The sequence below is a fragment of the Arctopsyche grandis genome, chromosome 6 (genome assembly GCF_051622035.1).
Source record: "Arctopsyche grandis isolate Sample6627 chromosome 6, ASM5162203v2, whole genome shotgun sequence".
In the NCBI taxonomy this organism is placed as follows: Eukaryota; Metazoa; Arthropoda; class Insecta; order Trichoptera; family Hydropsychidae; genus Arctopsyche; species Arctopsyche grandis.
The window spans coordinates 23,655,179-23,673,920 of record NC_135360.1 but is presented as its reverse complement, the minus strand read 5'-3'; the positions used below and the strand labels follow the sequence as shown (position 1 = coordinate 23,673,920).

At 36.2% G+C, this 18,742-nt stretch overlaps 3 protein-coding genes and 1 long non-coding RNA gene across 10 annotated transcripts in view; 1 reads left to right on the top strand and 3 right to left on the bottom strand.

Moving 5' to 3' along the window:
• Positions 1–18,742, bottom strand: part of LOC143912973 (uncharacterized) — a 131,947-nt gene that overhangs the window by 34,799 nt on the left and 78,406 nt on the right. Inside the window, exons 4-6 of one of the 4 annotated variants that reach the window (XR_013260673.1) lie at positions 6,558–6,696; positions 5,818–6,472; positions 680–763 (exon numbers count right to left, since the gene is read on the bottom strand). The exons of 1 other annotated variant lie outside the window; for it this stretch is intronic. This is a non-coding gene — a long non-coding RNA (uncharacterized LOC143912973). Of the gene's footprint in view, positions 1–509; positions 1,163–1,244; positions 1,474–5,817; positions 6,473–6,557; positions 6,697–18,742 lie in introns of all 4 variants that reach the window. 2 more of the 4 variants (XR_013260671.1, XR_013260674.1) reach the window with 2 other exon arrangements.
• On the bottom strand, positions 1,919–4,174 carry LOC143912964 (uncharacterized). Its single transcript, XM_077432439.1, has 6 exons — positions 3,522–4,174; positions 3,155–3,383; positions 2,865–2,992; positions 2,697–2,760; positions 2,518–2,629; positions 1,919–2,430 (listed from the first exon to the last, which is right to left on the bottom strand). Exons 1-6 carry the CDS (start codon positions 3,601–3,603, stop codon positions 2,245–2,247), a joined length of 801 nt encoding a protein of 266 aa, XP_077288565.1. The 5' UTR covers positions 3,604–4,174; the 3' UTR covers positions 1,919–2,244.
• Positions 7,142–9,397, bottom strand: LOC143912965 (uncharacterized). Its single transcript, XM_077432440.1, has 6 exons — positions 8,745–9,397; positions 8,378–8,606; positions 8,088–8,215; positions 7,920–7,983; positions 7,741–7,852; positions 7,142–7,653 (listed from the first exon to the last, which is right to left on the bottom strand). Exons 1-6 carry the CDS (start codon positions 8,824–8,826, stop codon positions 7,468–7,470), a joined length of 801 nt encoding a protein of 266 aa, XP_077288566.1. The 5' UTR covers positions 8,827–9,397; the 3' UTR covers positions 7,142–7,467.
• SelR (methionine sulfoxide reductase SelR) lies at positions 10,005–17,260 on the top strand. Of its 4 annotated transcripts, none has more exons than XM_077432450.1 (5): positions 10,005–10,227; positions 13,085–13,189; positions 13,373–13,534; positions 16,071–16,282; positions 16,366–17,260. In XM_077432450.1, the coding sequence occupies exons 2-4, from the start codon at positions 13,102–13,104 to the stop codon at positions 16,259–16,261; spliced, it is 441 nt and encodes a 146-aa protein (XP_077288576.1). In that variant the 5' UTR covers positions 10,005–10,227; positions 13,085–13,101; the 3' UTR covers positions 16,262–16,282; positions 16,366–17,260. The 4 variants fall into 4 exon arrangements, with proteins under 4 accessions (XP_077288576.1, XP_077288575.1, XP_077288574.1 ...); XM_077432449.1 differs by having other exon boundaries at positions 10,085–10,317; positions 16,107–16,282; XM_077432448.1 differs by having other exon boundaries at positions 10,147–10,317.

The window sequence follows — 18,742 nt, the reverse complement described above, 5'->3', positions numbered from 1 at the left end:
AGTCTACAACGCAACCCTCAACGCAGACTTCAAACGCAGTCCGCTACATGTCCCCACAACTAGTGACCATGTCAAACAACTCCGCAGCTTTCGCCACAAAAAGACGCAACCCGGAGACAACAACCAAATGGATCCACTACTGTTGATCCGCCAGCACCGCTCATCACACCTTCGATGATTCATCACCTCGATGAGCCCATGCAGGACGCCGCAGCCTGCACAACAGCACCGTCCAGACCGTCACAAACCTTCACTACCATTGTAACGACCGAAACAGTAACATGGTGTGAAAGTACATATGGACCAGCTACTCCACACAAATCCCGCTGTCGAGACATCCAACTCCAGCACAACCAACGAAGACCAGCACTCAACGCACTTCGTCAACCAACGTTCTTCACGCAAGATCCGCTGTCGAGACAACTAACTCCAGCACAACCAACGAAGACCAGCACTCAACGCACTTCGTCAACCAACGTTCTTCACGCAAGATCCGCTGTCGAGACAACTAACTCCAGCACAACCAACGAAGACCAGCACTCAACGCACTTCGTCAACCAACGTTCTTCACGCAAGATCCGCTGTCGAGACAACTAACTCCAGCACGACCAACGAAGACCAGCACTCAACGCACTTCGTCAACCAACGTTCTTCACGCAAGATCCGCTGTCGAGACAACTAACTCCAGCACAACCAACGAAGACCAGCACTCAACGCACTTCGTCAACCAACGTTCTTCACGCAAGACCCGCTGCCGAGACAACTAACTCCAGCACAACCAGCAAAACAGTCACGCGAATGACTCCACGCAGAACACAGCAGCCTGCACAACAGCACCATCCAAGCCATCACAAACCTTCACTACCAACGCAGCTCGCCCAAAATAAGCAACCTGGTAGAGAACAAGACTTGGACCGGCATGCAACACAAGACCCGCTGTTGAGACAACTTTCTCCAGCACAACCGGACAAACAACGACGCCATCGAGTCAATAGACTCCAACACATCAAGATTCCCACAAAATCACACACATCGCTAACACTCACCGGAGAGCCATGTAGGAATCTCGTCGTCGTCATCGTCATCGAAACCTTCGAGAATATTCCGCAACAACAAAATACATCGAGCGGAACAGCGCCAAGCATTCCAGAAAATACTACGCCTCGACGAAAGCAAATTCCCCTTGTACGCATCAACAACTAAATTTTCGTACGACCACTTCCATCAAGCATTCCAGAAAATACTACGCCTCGACGAAAGCAAATTCCCCTTGTACGCATCAACAACTAAATTTTCGTACGACCACTTCCATCAAGCATTCCAGAAAATGCTACGCCTCGACAAAAGTGCATTCCTTTCTTACGCATCAACAAACCACCACCATCGGTCAGGCGATTCCAGAAACACTATAAAAGGAGGTACAACCCAAACAACGCCAGTCGACCCACAGCAGCAAGCGTCGACATACAGCTCCTGACCAGCCACCACTTCACTACACGGACTTGGAAGATCAACCAGCCGACCGAGCCAGCAACACACTGCCGTATTCAGAGACTTGCTGAACATAGCCGAATGCCGAGCCAGCGACACTCTACCGTATCCAGAGACTAGCCGGACATAGCCGAATGCCGAGCCAGCGACACTCTACCACATCCAGAGACCTCTGAACGACATACTTTTACCAACAATTAACCATACTTGTGTATACGTGTTACTACCAAATAAATACCACATTCAACATATAGTTGTATTAATACCGAACACAGACGAATCTGTCTACAATACATGGCGGACTGGTGGTGAAGAAGACCTTCACAATAAGACTAGTTCCCATAATATGGTTAGTAAAACGACTTTTTTTTTCATACATTGGGATTAAATTCGTCGGAAATCGGTCAAAAGAAGGGTTAGCCTATTTGTGGACACATGTAATTTTATTGAATAGTGTAGATTTTAAACATTTTTTTTTAATTATGAAATATCATCATTTTCATAAGATTCTTATAAGAACATCTGTGTTTATGATCATCTTAAATCATAAATTATTTCAGCAAGAGATATTAAAAAAGCTATCTTTAACCGCTGGTTTACGATATATGAAAAAATCTAGCGTGGTGAGGTTGGCGATGAGTTTGCAAGCCTACTTCAGCCATTCTCAACATATTATATTTTATCTTTACGTGGTAATGAAAATAATATAATAAAAAACAGTTTGAATATTTATTATACTTTAATTATAAAAAATTATCCGATGAGATCAGCTAATGATATGTTTCCAACGGCTTCACCAAGAATATCGAATAAAATTCCACTAGCATATTCGTTCAATATATCTCTTTGTCCTTGGAAGAAGTCATCGCTCAATTGATTCAATATCCAATTGAGAACATTATCGATTTGTTGGATTCCAATAAGACTGGATATATAGACCTGTATAGTAAGATGTTATCAAAACAACTACATATATACATACAATACATATTGTTGAAGAAAAACTTGTAAAGAAAAGCGACATACTTCAGTTTCTTCGATGTCGAAGTCGACAAAAAACGTTTTCAGCAGCAAATAACCACTTGAAGTAGTACCAAGTGTTGCGTTACCATTTATATGTAGTCGTTTAGCGTCTAATCTATGTGTAATATAAAATTGATATTAAATCGGCTTAAGAATTCAAGAATTTTTAAAATAGTATCTACCTTATGTTTCCACTAGCATTCAATGGAATAACCATTGCTGCTTTTCCATTTAAATCAAATTCGGCTGAAATTTATGAATGGTGATGAAATATTGTGTTCAAATGTATCAGTTATACAATTAAAAAACATTCAGTTACATTTGTTAAAATTGAAAAATCCAAAACTTACATGTGTAAACCAATTCTGGAACAATGAACTCATATTCAAGGGATAAACCAATTATACGGAAATGAATATTTTCAATGACGAAATCTTGCAAACCTATCACTGATATATTCGGTATATTGAGGATAGCACTGTAGAAAAAGTTAGATGGGATTAAATTATTTATATGTAAATAGTAAATTTAATTCAAAGTGAAATCGATGGATTTCACAAACAAATTAAACAATTATAAAAATCGAAATTATTAACAATAACTTTGAGATATTACATATACTACATATTTCCAAACTTACTCTATGATTGGTTTCTGTTTTAGTTCAATATTGACATTGTCTATTGTAAACGGGTCCAAAGGTGGAATACCGCTTTCGTTGAAGCCTTCACCGAACTTTTCACGTGCTTCTTCCAGAAAAGCAATGATTTTGTCATCAACGATGTTTCTTTGAATATCGTTGGAAAAAAGTTGATGGTCAGGATCGTTCGTCACATGTTTTGAAACTAATTTGTGCAAATTGGAATGTTCTGAAAATCAAAATGGGCGTTATAAACGGATAAATATATTTATAAGTATACCGTTGAAGAAAGGACATCATCACCCATATCAAATTATGATTAATTTAGTATAATCGATGGTCAAATTTATTCATTCAAAAAACTCACCAAATTTTTCATCGTTTAAAAATACATTTAGTTTTGCATAGGCGTTACAAATTAAAACAGCAAATATTACAATAGTTTTCATTTTCCGACTTGGAACGAACGATCTCTTCCAAATAAATCACGTCAAATTACGAGCAATCGTTCAAATATAATGATAGATATATCATCTTAATTATCAAATGTATAATTGCGATGATTGATCGAGCAAATATCGTCAAATCTCATTTTTATCAATATCTAGTACATTGTTATTATAATGCAGATATAAAATTCTTTCGAAATATTATTGCTACTAATAAAGTTGAACGTATATTATTTTCGGTACATAGTTTAAGTGTCGATGTTAATGAATCGACGTTAATTAATATTTTTTTATGTAAATATATTATTTCCTACGTCAACGTTCGGGTAGTCAACATTTCAATTTTAGCTCGTGTGGATTGTTAACGTGTAACGATAAGATTATTTCATTTGCAATAGCAATAAAAATTTATCAGATAAGAGACCGACAAAAATAAGTCAGATCGGATTTTAAATCGGGCTAAACAATTACACGGCAAATAATCGCATAGGAAAAATGTCTAAATATTTGTTTACTGACGGAAAATTCCGACAGCATTCAAATATTTAACGCGTCGCTAATATTTTTGCGCGTCAACATTTATAGGTCTGTTCATACCTATCCAGCATGACCCGAATCCTGCAAGTACGGACAGTATTCTTTAGTACATTCTATATGGACGCGCATGAATGCGTAAATGCGCATGCGCGAATGGAGTATGAATACGTCCATATAATGTACTGTTGCGTGGACGTGAAGAGGGGGCTTCCAGAATCGGAGAGAAAGACGCAGGAGAGTTGTGGAAGGTGTTTATTCGTGTGCTCTCGTCGGCGCTCCAGGTCGGAATGGTTTCCAGGCTGAGAGCGCCCCATATTTATACCCGTTGGGCACAACACACATACTTACATACACATGTAAACTATTGGTCGATGAGTGGGGCGATCCCATTGGCCGTTGCATACGGCTCAATCATACGGCGAGGTCATTTTGGCGCGAACGAGAGATTAGGTGATTAGCGCTCGTAATACATCAGTCCACGAGCGCCACCCACCTAATCTCTACGTTACAGTACCAAACAATACTATCCGCAATTGCAGTACACCTGCAGGATACGGGTCGTGCTGGATAGGTATGAACAGACCTTATAACGGTTCAATACTATTAATAGGGTCGAAAATGTCGTTAAAATGCGAACGCGCATATTTGAAACAACTTGCGATTAGTTCAGGCGACGCATTATAATATTTAAATAACGGTGAAGTGAATGGCCGTGGTTTGCATTTGAGTTGTGGCCATTGCATCGGCTGGTTCAGAATTGACATCGCGATCGGTTCCAGCTGTCAGTGCGTCGTGCGTCAGTGGTGTGTCGTCTGTCGGCACGAGTGGAGTGGTGTGTTCGTTCGGTGTTTCGATCCGCTGCAGGTATGTGGATGGTGAGAAGTGCGAGGGCATTGTCGGGGGTGCGGGCCGCGGCGGCTCTACGGGGGCGCGGCTTCCGCTTCTCCCCAGCAGGTGCTCCCCCTCTGCCCCTCTGCCCCCCTGCCCCCCTTTCCCCGCTCGACGAACCCTCATTGCCCACCGCACACGTGCCCTCGCGCACTTCCTTATAAGGGCTGATCGTGAGGCACACCCCACCCCCTCACCCCCACCCCCACACGCAATCCACTTCCGGTGTTCCCATTTCAAATTCCGGTGTTCGCCTCTTCGAAAACACCCATTCGTTACCTGACCCACTTTTAGAAAGATGTCTCCAAGGGTCATCCGTATCTCTCTTGTTTTTCGCCTGAAAATAATTGTACTAGTAGTTTTATCGCTATATGCTCTTTATATATATATATATATATATATATATATATGTTACACCGAATCCGTGAAATTGTCTATTACACGCATTCGGCAAGAGAATTGCCGAATGCGTGAAAAATGCAAGCATGTTGCCCAGTTCACGGATTCCGTAAATTATTTGCCGAATGCGTGAACTGGACAGCGTGTTATATTATAACCAAGTGTCAAAGTGACAGCTGAATAAGGATGTTTAAGATTCAAGATCCGCTGTCGAGACAACTAACTCCAGCACAACCAACGAAGACCAGCACTCAACGCACTTCGTCAACCAACGTTCTTCACGCAAGATCCGCTGTCGAGACAACTAACTCCAGCACAACCAACGAAGACCAGCACTCAACGCACTTCGTCAACCAACGTTCTTCACGCAAGATCCGCTGTCGAGACAACTAACTCCAGCACGACCAACGAAGACCAGCACTCAACGCACTTCGTCAACCAACGTTCTTCACGCAAGATCCGCTGTCGAGACAACTAACTCCAGCACAACCAACGAAGACCAGCACTCAACGCACTTCGTCAACCAACGTTCTTCACGCAAGACCCGCTGCCGAGACAACTAACTCCAGCACAACCAGCAAAACAGTCACGCGAATGACTCCACGCAGAACACAGCAGCCTGCACAACAGCACCATCCAAGCCATCACAAACCTTCACTACCAACGCAGCTCGCCCAAAATAAGCAACCTGGTAGAGAACAAGACTTGGACCGGCATGCAACACAAGACCCGCTGTTGAGACAACTTTCTCCAGCACAACCGGACAAACAACGACGCCATCGAGTCAATAGACTCCAACACATCAAGATTCCCACAAAATCACACACATCGCTAACACTCACCGGAGAGCCATGTAGGAATCTCGTCGTCGTCATCGTCATCGAAACCTTCGAGAATATTCCGCAACAACAAAATACATCGAGCGGAACAGCGCCAAGCATTCCAGAAAATACTACGCCTCGACGAAAGCAAATTCCCCTTGTACGCATCAACAACTAAATTTTCGTACGACCACTTCCATCAAGCATTCCAGAAAATACTACGCCTCGACGAAAGCAAATTCCCCTTGTACGCATCAACAACTAAATTTTCGTACGACCACTTCCATCAAGCATTCCAGAAAATGCTACGCCTCGACAAAAGTGCATTCCTTTCTTACGCATCAACAAACCACCACCATCGGTCAGGCGATTCCAGAAACACTATAAAAGGAGGTACAACCCAAACAACGCCAGTCGACCCACAGCAGCAAGCGTCGACATACAGCTCCTGACCAGCCACCACTTCACTACACGGACTTGGAAGATCAACCAGCCGACCGAGCCAGCAACACACTGCCGTATTCAGAGACTTGCTGAACATAGCCGAATGCCGAGCCAGCGACACTCTACCGTATCCAGAGACTAGCCGGACATAGCCGAATGCCGAGCCAGCGACACTCTACCACATCCAGAGACCTCTGAACGACATACTTTTACCAACAATTAACCATACTTGTGTATACGTGTTACTACCAAATAAATACCACATTCAACATATAGTTGTATTAATACCGAACACAGACGAATCTGTCTACAATACATGGCGGACTGGTGGTGAAGAAGACCTTCACAATAAGACTAGTTCCCATAATATGGTTAGTAAAACGACTTTTTTTTTCATACATTGGGATTAAATTCGTCGGAAATCGGTCAAAAGAAGGGTTAGCCTATTTGTGGACACATGTAATTTTATTGAATAGTGTAGATTTTAAACATTTTTTTTTAATTATGAAATATCATCATTTTCATAAGATTCTTATAAGAACATCTGTGTTTATGATCATCTTAAATCATAAATTATTTCAGCAAGAGATATTAAAAAAGCTATCTTTAACCGCTGGTTTACGATATATGAAAAAATCTAGCGTGGTGAGGTTGGCGATGAGTTTGCAAGCCTACTTCAGCCATTCTCAACATATTATATTTTATCTTTACGTGGTAATGAAAATAATATAATAAAAAACAGTTTGAATATTTATTATACTTTAATTATAAAAAATTATCCGATGAGATCAGCTAATGATATGTTTCCAACGGCTTCACCAAGAATATCGAATAAAATTCCACTAGCATATTCGTTCAATATATCTCTTTGTCCTTGGAAGAAGTCATCGCTCAATTGATTCAATATCCAATTGAGAACATTATCGATTTGTTGGATTCCAATAAGACTGGATATATAGACCTGTATAGTAAGATGTTATCAAAACAACTACATATATACATACAATACATATTGTTGAAGAAAAACTTGTAAAGAAAAGCGACATACTTCAGTTTCTTCGATGTCGAAGTCGACAAAAAACGTTTTCAGCAGCAAATAACCACTTGAAGTAGTACCAAGTGTTGCGTTACCATTTATATGTAGTCGTTTAGCGTCTAATCTATGTGTAATATAAAATTGATATTAAATCGGCTTAAGAATTCAAGAATTTTTAAAATAGTATCTACCTTATGTTTCCACTAGCATTCAATGGAATAACCATTGCTGCTTTTCCATTTAAATCAAATTCGGCTGAAATTTATGAATGGTGATGAAATATTGTGTTCAAATGTATCAGTTATACAATTAAAAAACATTCAGTTACATTTGTTAAAATTGAAAAATCCAAAACTTACATGTGTAAACCAATTCTGGAACAATGAACTCATATTCAAGGGATAAACCAATTATACGGAAATGAATATTTTCAATGACGAAATCTTGCAAACCTATCACTGATATATTCGGTATATTGAGGATAGCACTGTAGAAAAAGTTAGATGGGATTAAATTATTTATATGTAAATAGTAAATTTAATTCAAAGTGAAATCGATGGATTTCACAAACAAATTAAACAATTATAAAAATCGAAATTATTAACAATAACTTTGAGATATTACATATACTACATATTTCCAAACTTACTCTATGATTGGTTTCTGTTTTAGTTCAATATTGACATTGTCTATTGTAAACGGGTCCAAAGGTGGAATACCGCTTTCGTTGAAGCCTTCACCGAACTTTTCACGTGCTTCTTCCAGAAAAGCAATGATTTTGTCATCAACGATGTTTCTTTGAATATCGTTGGAAAAAAGTTGATGGTCAGGATCGTTCGTCACATGTTTTGAAACTAATTTGTGCAAATTGGAATGTTCTGAAAATCAAAATGGGCGTTATAAACGGATAAATATATTTATAAGTATACCGTTGAAGAAAGGACATCATCACCCATATCAAATTATGATTAATTTAGTATAATCGATGGTCAAATTTATTCATTCAAAAAACTCACCAAATTTTTCATCGTTTAAAAATACATTTAGTTTTGCATAGGCGTTACAAATTAAAACAGCAAATATTACAATAGTTTTCATTTTCCGACTTGGAACGAACGATCTCTTCCAAATAAATCACGTCAAATTACGAGCAATCGTTCAAATATAATGATAGATATATCATCTTAATTATCAAATGTATAATTGCGATGATTGATCGAGCAAATATCGTCAAATCTCATTTTTATCAATATCTAGTACATTGTTATTATAATGCAGATATAAAATTCTTTCGAAATATTATTGCTACTAATAAAGTTGAACGTATATTATTTTCGGTACATAGTTTAAGTGTCGATGTTAATGAATCGACGTTAATTAATATTTTTTTATGTAAATATATTATTTCCTACGTCAACGTTCGGGTAGTCAACATTTCAATTTTAGCTCGTGTGGATTGTTAACGTGTAACGATAAGATTATTTCATTTGCAATAGCAATAAAAATTTATCAGATAAGAGACCGACAAAAATAAGTCAGATCGGATTTTAAATCGGGCTAAACAATTACACGGCAAATAATCGCATAGGAAAAATGTCTAAATATTTGTTTACTGACGGAAAATTCCGACAGCATTCAAATATTTAACGCGTCGCTAATATTTTTGCGCGTCAACATTTATAGGTCTGTTCATACCTATCCAGCATGACCCGAATCCTGCAAGTACGGACAGTATTCTTTAGTACATTCTATATGGACGCGCATGAATGCGTAAATGCGCATGCGCGAATGGAGTATGAATACGTCCATATAATGTACTGTTGCGTGGACGTGAAGAGGGGGCTTCCAGAATCGGAGAGAAAGACGCAGGAGAGTTGTGGAAGGTGTTTATTCGTGTGCTCTCGTCGGCGCTCCAGGTCGGAATGGTTTCCAGGCTGAGAGCGCCCCATATTTATACCCGTTGGGCACAACACACATACTTACATACACATGTAAACTATTGGTCGATGAGTGGGGCGATCCCATTGGCCGTTGCATACGGCTCAATCATACGGCGAGGTCATTTTGGCGCGAACGAGAGATTAGGTGATTAGCGCTCGTAATACATCAGTCCACGAGCGCCACCCACCTAATCTCTACGTTACAGTACCAAACAATACTATCCGCAATTGCAGTACACCTGCAGGATACGGGTCGTGCTGGATAGGTATGAACAGACCTTATAACGGTTCAATACTATTAATAGGGTCGAAAATGTCGTTAAAATGCGAACGCGCATATTTGAAACAACTTGCGATTAGTTCAGGCGACGCATTATAATATTTAAATAACGGTGAAGTGAATGGCCGTGGTTTGCATTTGAGTTGTGGCCATTGCATCGGCTGGTTCAGAATTGACATCGCGATCGGTTCCAGCTGTCAGTGCGTCGTGCGTCAGTGGTGTGTCGTCTGTCGGCACGAGTGGAGTGGTGTGTTCGTTCGGTGTTTCGATCCGCTGCAGGTATGTGGATGGTGAGAAGTGCGAGGGCATTGTCGGGGGTGCGGGCCGCGGCGGCTCTACGGGGGCGCGGCTTCCGCTTCTCCCCAGCAGGTGCTCCCCCTCTGCCCCTCTGCCCCCCTGCCCCCCTTTCCCCGCTCGACGAACCCTCATTGCCCACCGCACACGTGCCCTCGCGCACTTCCTTATAAGGGCTGATCGTGAGGCACACCCCACCCCCTCACCCCCACCCCCACACGCAATCCACTTCCGGTGTTCCCATTTCAAATTCCGGTGTTCGCCTCTTCGAAAACACCCATTCGTTACCTGACCCACTTTTAGAAAGATGTCTCCAAGGGTCATCCGTATCTCTCTTGTTTTTCGCCTGAAAATAATTGTACTAGTAGTTTTATCGCTATATGCTCTTTATATATATATATATATATATATATATATATGTTACACCGAATCCGTGAAATTGTCTATTACACGCATTCGGCAAGAGAATTGCCGAATGCGTGAAAAATGCAAGCATGTTGCCCAGTTCACGGATTTGGCAAATTTTTGGGCGAATGCGTGTATTCGGCAAGAATTTGTCTGCTCAAAGCATGGAGTCGGCAAATAGACAGCAGCGCTCCGGTGTTGTTTTTTAGAACTGGACAGCGTGGACAAGTGTCATAGTGACAGCTGAATGAGGATGTTTAATTTACATATTATTATGTATAATATGACTACATACATATGTTTCGATCACCTCATATGACTTACACATAAATTAATGCCATTTTTATACATTCTGATCAATATTTTAACAGTGAAACATATGTATGTAGTCATATTATACATAATAATATGTAAATTAAACATCCTTATTCAGCTGTCACTTTGACACTTGGTTATAATATAACACGCTGTCCAGTTCACGCATTCGGCAAATAATTTACGGAATCCGTGAACTGGGCAACGTGCTTGCATTTTTCACGCATTCGGCAATTCTCTTGCCGAATGCGTGTAATAGACAATTTCATGGATTCGGTGTAACATATATATATATAGTATGAATTCTATTTAAAGTTGTACGATCGACAACTTAGTATTCATTCGAAGTATGTAACTATAATTTTTGTATTCATTTGAAGTTACAATGCCTTCTCCTTCTAATTGACTCCTTCAAAGTAACCTACATAGCGCTGGGGATATATTTTTTTTCACTTTTCAGAGCAGTGCTAGAATTCAGATACTAGAATCGATTTCAACTAATCGGCTACGGCCTTTTTCTTTGAAGTGAATTTTTTATCTCGGTAAAAATAAGTCACAAGGACCCAAGTCTGGGGCTGAGGAGCCACGGGGATGCTTTTACTTGCTTCTTACTTAGAAACTCGTTAGTTGAAAACGCTATGTGGCAAGGTGCATTGTTGTGATTCAGCACTCGGGTGTTCTTGATGTCTAGTCTCACACCAAAGATCTTTTGTTAAATATTGGTTTACCGTTTGGCCATGAGGCACAAGTTCATTGTGGACGATCCCCGGGCTATCGAAAAAGGAAATACGTTTGATCTTAGATTTGCTCTATCTGCAAGCTTCATCTTCATCAGTCTCGGCTTTCCAAGAATGCCTTAAGCTATCCCGAAACCTGGGTCTTCGATAAAAACTATATCCATAGGCTTGTCGAAGTTTTGCAAAGGTTGCATTGTACCCAAATTCGAAGCAAAACTTGATAGCACACAGTTCGAAATTGTTGTCACTCATTTTCAGAACTCAGTAATAAAATCGTCACAGACCATTAACTGACTTTACGGAGGTCAATGAATTAGATGTTGGTCTGTCTCTCCTCCAAAAAGGAAGCCATCAGCGTTGCCAGATCAAACGCTAGTCCTATTGATTTATTTATATACATATGTACCTCGTATACGTATTCCGATAATATCAGCTTCATGGGAAAATATTGAAATTTACAAATCAATAATTGTACGTAAAATTTTTTGATGAGCCTATCTGAATCTATAAACCATGACATATTTAAAACTACTGATTCCAGAATATAAAACTAGACGGAATACCTACATATAATAGTTTGTTGGCTATGTTAAAGGACTTTTTAGTGACTTACTTTATGTAAGAAAAGGTCTGAAAGATACGAATGCAAATATCACATTAACACAACATGTATTTCAACTCATCACTGAAACGGAAAAATTGTCACAATTTTTCCTTGTGGGTTGGATCTGTTTTGTAGATTGCATATATGTTCAATCATCAGTTTACAGTTAGTGTTTTCATACTATAAACATAGTTAGGTTAGTAATCTGTAATCTATTTCTTCCATGACCATTTCTGTCGAGTAATTCTATATATGGTTAAGATGACCTTACATGGCTTACTATTATTGAACTAGTGTTTTGACCTCAATCTGGCGCATACATACATTCATATAATATTAAGTGATTCTTAAACGTATATGTGACGTTGAAAAAATAGGAAAATTAAATTATAATCAACCTTATTGATATACATATCACGTTTCAGTTTGTCCATTTTGTATTGGAAATTGTCGAATTTTAAAATGAACAAACACTTGCCCGGCGTTTTATATGGGAGCTCTTCCAAAATCTGCATTCGATTTTAGCTAAGGTACCGTAATATGGTATGATGATGTATAAATTTGGTGGCCTAAGTTGAATACTGACTTTGCATACACATGTATAAACAAAAATTTATTTTTATATATACATTTGTAAAGATAAAGATTTTATTTGGTAATTCAATGATTGAAATTTCGAATTGCTATATACATGGATTTTAAATTCATTGATTTTTATCAATGTGGAAATTCCATATTGATCAAATTGTTTAAGTAATCTGTTATCTCTTATTTGTTTTAGGTTTATTAAGCAAGAAAATGGCAGATAAAGAAACTTTGAAGCAACGGCTCACACCTCTACAATATAATGTAACCCAAGAAGCAGGAACTGAACGTCCTTTTACAGGTCTCACATTCTATAAAGCGATTTTATATTATTATAACAATTGTGTCGTTGATCAAGGCTATTGTGTGGCCAATTGTAATATAATAGTACACGTATCAAATATTATAGGAACATGTATGTATGTATGTGTAAAATTTTATTGCATAGTTCATGACTGACATGCGGTTAAATATCGAATTTCAGGATGTTACAATAAGAAATATGATGAAGGAATGTATGTCTGCATTGTTTGTCGTCAAGATTTGTTTAGTTCAAAGACGAAGTACGATTCGGGATGTGGATGGCCTGCTTTCAATGACGTACTCGCCAAAGAAAAGGTGACGCTTCACAAAGACACCAGCACCGGTAAGATTCCTATGGTTGAGTATTGATGTTTAGTCTGTCTCGTAGTCAATTAAATTTGCTATAAAACAATAAATAATAATACAGCTCATTTTAGTTGTAGCTTCTGTGCTAACATTTTATACTGATGAATTCGATTTCAATTTTAGTAGCTTTTCAACATGTTCCTTTTGTTACTGAATATACTAATAATGGATTAATTTAACAGTCTGATATAATTTATTAATTGCACTAAATTAATTTTTAAAGAAAACTATGATTTGATATTGTGCTAAAATTGTCCTTTCAAGTAGTGCAAATCCATACTAAAATTGGGATTTCTTTTCTAATAATATAAGAGTTACCTATTCAAATTTCCACAGCGTTAGTACCATTTGTGCTAATTTTAATTTGATATAGCTTACATGATTTCTGTTATATTGTTGTTGATTAATTTTGCACTGTTATAAATAATATTATTCCCATTCCTATCAAACTTGCAACATTCACTATTTCATTGTGGTACTTGGTTTTGTGCATGTATTTCCTTCAATATTGTTGTCTTGATTGATATTCTATGTATAATATAATATTTGTTTGCATTCATATCGTAACATACACGCCAACTAAATCGTCATTTTCTGTTCATCTTACATATGTATATCTTTCCTGTGCTAAATTATAATTTGTGTGTTTGTTTTAATTTTTACTTATTTTACATTTAGTGTTTTTTATTATTACATATTACTTTATATGTATGTCTATTATTATGAAGTGGAAATTGATTAACACGAAAACGCTTAATATGAAAAGTCATTGACGTGAAATAATATTTTGATCTTGACAAAATACGGTGTCATTTATTTATTGCCTTTTAAGATGAAACTTTCTGAAATTTTGCATTTCAGAAAAACAAAAATGCATGCCAATCGCATAATAGTCAACAAATTGTTTTGCAGTTTTTGACTATTGACATTTAAAGTCTATCCTTGAAGTGAGAGACACGTCTAAAGTGGTTTATTTCGTGTTAGTACAACAATCGTAAATCTATGTTTCTTAAATCAGTGCAACGGCAGAAAGTTAAGGTCATAAGTAAAGTGATATTTTGCTTATTAAATCTTAGAATTATAAAATGGATTCGATTAAGGCATTAAGTAGTAGTATATGTAGAATATTATTTGTAAATTCATTTGAGAAAATTTCGGAATAAAGTTTTTTTTTATAAGATATTGTGACCCTTATGGTTTGTGTTAAACGATTTCCATGGTTGTGTATGTATATATGGGCTCTATGATAACTGAACATATGACTATTGAAGGCACGACAACTGAACACAGCCAGAGAAATGTAATATTAATAGAAGTGGCTTTAGGTGTTGTTTTGTTGTCAAGTGACATTCTGTCCACGGACAGATCTAAATAATTTTAGCATCTGTCGTATTTGACGCTTGGTGCTCGACGTATGACCGATAAAAACTTCTCTGTTTGTTTATATTACTCGCAAGATGGGCAAGCATCGGTAAAAATTGCACAATACATTCAAAAACACACAATAAACAACATGGGATACATTTTTTATATGTACATTGATCCGATTGTATTCCGTGCGATGTAGCGTATTTATAGAGACGTACCGCGTAAAATTGACAACAATTATTTATTCGTAAGGGCCCCTCTATTCTTATTACATCTCTCTGAACACAGCGGCAAGTTCATACAGTGAAATGTAAACTTATAGACCACTGAACAAAAAGTTTGAAATAGTATTTAAAATACAAATAAAATAAATTATGAAATACTCATTTCCTTTTATCATGCGTTCGGTTATCTGGTCATCGTACATATATGTGTATGTCAGTGGCGTGCTGTGGAAATCTTTGTTTTTATCGCGCACACTTAAGTGAGTCTGTGCGATAAGACAGAGAGATTTCTTCGTCACGCCACTGGTGTATGTATATGATTTAGTGGGTATATTCTTATTTCAATAAATGAAAGTAAATGTGTGCAATCGTTTCAATTAAATAAAGCTTTTAAAATTGGATTACATTTGAGTGTTAACCAATTGCCGTAATTAGTTTATTTGTGTTTAAATAAAATCGGGATGCCATTGTACAAATTGAATTATACAGTATACATATAATTGATTTTATTTTCTTATACATATTTGGGTGAAGGTTTTAAAGCTTAGTTCTAATATTGTCTTTTTCTCGTCTTTCTTTCCCCGATCCTAACCATTTCCTTTATATTTCCCATTCTCACTTTTCTTATCCGCAACATTTATGTTATACTTTATCTTGCGCATGTTTCCATGTTGATTTATCATGTCCGTTTTTGTGTTCATTTTTTCATTGGAAAATTTTCTCAAACCTTTTTTTATCAATTTCATTTTCATCTCTATATTTCCTTTTTATTTCTTTCTTTTGTGTTATATTTTTTTTCTTATACATGCCACGCTTATTTTCTCACTAATCTTTTCTATATAAATATATCACTAACATTTACCGAGAATCCTTGTCCTGTAATCCTTTTTGTCCCTTCACAATTGCAAAAAAATGAAAAAGTTGGCGCCAACATCTTACTGGTTCTGACGCGCCCAGGGCTAATTAGGACTGAGGTGAGATGTGCAGCTTGTAGTGCTCATCTTGGCCATGTCTTCGATGATGGACCAGCTCCAACCCGCAAACGATTTTGTATCAATTCTGCGTCCTTGGATTTCATACCGGCTAAAGGAGATGAAACAAATGCATCTTGATTTTGATATATAATTGAATAGGTTTGTGTGTGTTTAAATTAACTTTTAATTAAATAATTAATGTGTGAAGCTGTGTATTGATACGTATTTTTTCACAATTTTAGCTTCTAAACTGCAGCGATCAAAATGTATGAAGAATTAAAATATTTCACTTTGCAATCTAAATATTATAGTCTAAATTTTAGACTTTTGAAACTGGTATTGATAATATTATAAATATCTAATTACAATGGTCAAATTATCAGCTTAAAATGAACAGCTATCTACATTTAAAGTACTTATGTTTTATATGATAAAATTAGAATATTAGTGTTGACAGTGGTTGTTTTAATTGCATTATGACCAAAGTCTGAATTTATACAGAAAGTATGTCGATCGTACTATGTAGCATAAATATTTTAATACAATATAATGTTTACAGAATTGTTTTGAAGTAAAGTAATCGCAGGGTGAGATACATTTTTTACTTGCTTTTTTTCGCCATGTAAGATGTGTAAATAACGGTGCTGAAATTATTTTTTATGGTTGTGTGTAAATTTTTTTTAATTGTAATTTCAGTAAATGAGAAACTATTCATATTGGATGTAACTTTGTTTGACAACTCATGCTCCTTTATAATGAAAAATGCTTATTTATTTCTTTGTTAATAGCTACATTTTATAATACTTAACAATGAATATGATGTTCCTTGGTGTTGAAAATGGTTAAATGTAATTTTCATCACTGAAATTTGTCTTATGATATTTATTGTAATGTGATTTTGTTGTTTTTATTTATGTATGAACTAATTTATTGATGTAGTAGTCCTGTATATTGTGAATATGTCTACAGTAATTTGAATATGACTAATTTTTTCATAATTCAGTTGTCTGTATGCAATTAAGCATATTTATTTTTGTTTCAATTATATTAATAAGCTTGATTTTACTTTTTTGTGTGTTACAAAAGTGTTAATTTATTCATGTTAATTATATAAAATAAATATTTTTGTAAACATTATGTTGTTTTTAATTTTTAAAGTAAAAAAAAATTCGATGTATTTTTTAAACATTTGTTTTCTTTAAACATATGTATACCTAGGTAAGTATTTGGGGTATTTTATACCACATTAATAAGTTCAGTATTTAGTAGCTGGCCACTTGGATGTTCCTTGTTGACATTGCGACAACTCTGACAAAAACTTTGTGCATAAAAAGATGAGAAAAGGTAGCGGTTTTTTTACCATAACTCCGTTATATGTTATTTTACCATTTTATGTTATGTCCTGACGGACCGGAGACACAAAAAATGATATCCGATTCACAAGCAGATCAATGTTTGATCTACGAGCAAACCAGATAAACACTTTTTGTTTCCGTAATAAAAAGTCACTTGTTTTTCTTATTAGTTAGAATTTATTATATTCTTTAATAATGTTTACAATATTAGCCTAAGAGATATTTATAGGCACCCTTTTATAAAAAGGTCCAGATCACTTCGATGTTTTAAGTTTAAGTTGAAGTTAATGTTTATAAATGCTAGTTTTAAACAAAGGAATTTCACAAGGTTTTTCTAGGCTTTTCACAAGAGTTCACAATGGTTTCACAAGAGTTTTCACAAGGTTTTTCACAAGAGTTTTCACAAGAGTTTTCACTAGAGTTTTCACTAGTAGAAAATGGTCTAGGGGTGGTCATTGAAATTGAAAATAATACACAAAAAATATGTATCTTGTTAAAAGCACTTGGCTGCAAATTGTAAGGACTTAATTTTGCACAGATACATTTTTAAATTTGGTAAAGAGGATTTGCTACGATAATAGCGTGAACGGTTACTTTAATCTTACATTAAGTTAAGTCCATCTACCTGGAAGGGTCGTTAGAAAAACAATCGGGCAATTATGTGAAATGAAAATAGAGGGAATTAAAATATATTAAATTAAATTTTTAATAAATATTTAATATTAAATTAAATTTTTAATAAATATTTAATATTAAATTAAATTTTTAATAAATATTTAATATTAAATTAAATTTAAAACAATTTATTTGATTAAAAATTTAAATAAATACAAAAATTTAATTTTTATGTATTCAAATAAAAATCTGTTAATAATATATTTAAATGTGAAAAATTAAAACCTGATATGTACATGAAATTAAGTTTATCCAAATGCAGGGGGGGGCATTGTGCACCAACCCCCCATGTATCCACCTATGTAAAGAGAAGGCATTAATGTGACACTAATGAAAACATGACCTACAATGGTGTATTTGTTCGTTTCTAATTCTAATCGATAGTAGTATATGATTCTAATTTTAGATTTAAAATCTACTAAGCAAATAATTATAGGTTTGACCAGTTGCTGTAGATTTTTTTCTATTTGGAATAGATTTACCACTATATGCTAATAATCTGGCTCTAATGTCGCTGTTATAGCGTCACCTGTGATACATCTGGGGAAGAGAAGTGGTTAATTTTACAATTTGACACTTCATATGTAAT

What these genes read in the sequence shown, in the direction of transcription:
- LOC143912964 (XM_077432439.1), bottom strand. Translation starts at nt 3,603, where the DNA reads ATGAAAACTATTGTAATATTTGCTGTTTTAATTTGTAACGCCTATGCA. An exon ending in TCCAGAATTGGTTTACACAT is followed by an intron (nt 2,761 to 2,864) that starts GTAAGTTTTGGA and finishes CATAAATTTCAG; the next exon opens with CCGAATTTGATTTAAATGGA. An exon ending in TCGACATCGAAGAAACTGAA is followed by an intron (nt 2,431 to 2,517) that starts GTATGTCGCTTT and finishes CTTACTATACAG; the next exon opens with GTCTATATATCCAGTCTTAT.
- LOC143912965 (XM_077432440.1), bottom strand. Translation starts at nt 8,826, where the DNA reads ATGAAAACTATTGTAATATTTGCTGTTTTAATTTGTAACGCCTATGCA. An exon ending in TTTAAACGATGAAAAATTTG is followed by an intron (nt 8,607 to 8,744) that starts GTGAGTTTTTTG and finishes TTTGATTTTCAG; the next exon opens with AACATTCCAATTTGCACAAA. An exon ending in TCCAGAATTGGTTTACACAT is followed by an intron (nt 7,984 to 8,087) that starts GTAAGTTTTGGA and finishes CATAAATTTCAG; the next exon opens with CCGAATTTGATTTAAATGGA.
- SelR (XM_077432448.1), top strand. Translation starts at nt 10,230, where the DNA reads ATGTGGATGGTGAGAAGTGCGAGGGCATTGTCGGGGGTGCGGGCCGCG. An exon ending in CTTCCGCTTCTCCCCAGCAG is followed by an intron (nt 10,318 to 13,084) that starts GTGCTCCCCCTC and finishes TATTTGTTTTAG; the next exon opens with GTTTATTAAGCAAGAAAATG. An exon ending in AACTGAACGTCCTTTTACAG is followed by an intron (nt 13,190 to 13,372) that starts GTCTCACATTCT and finishes ATCGAATTTCAG; the next exon opens with GATGTTACAATAAGAAATAT.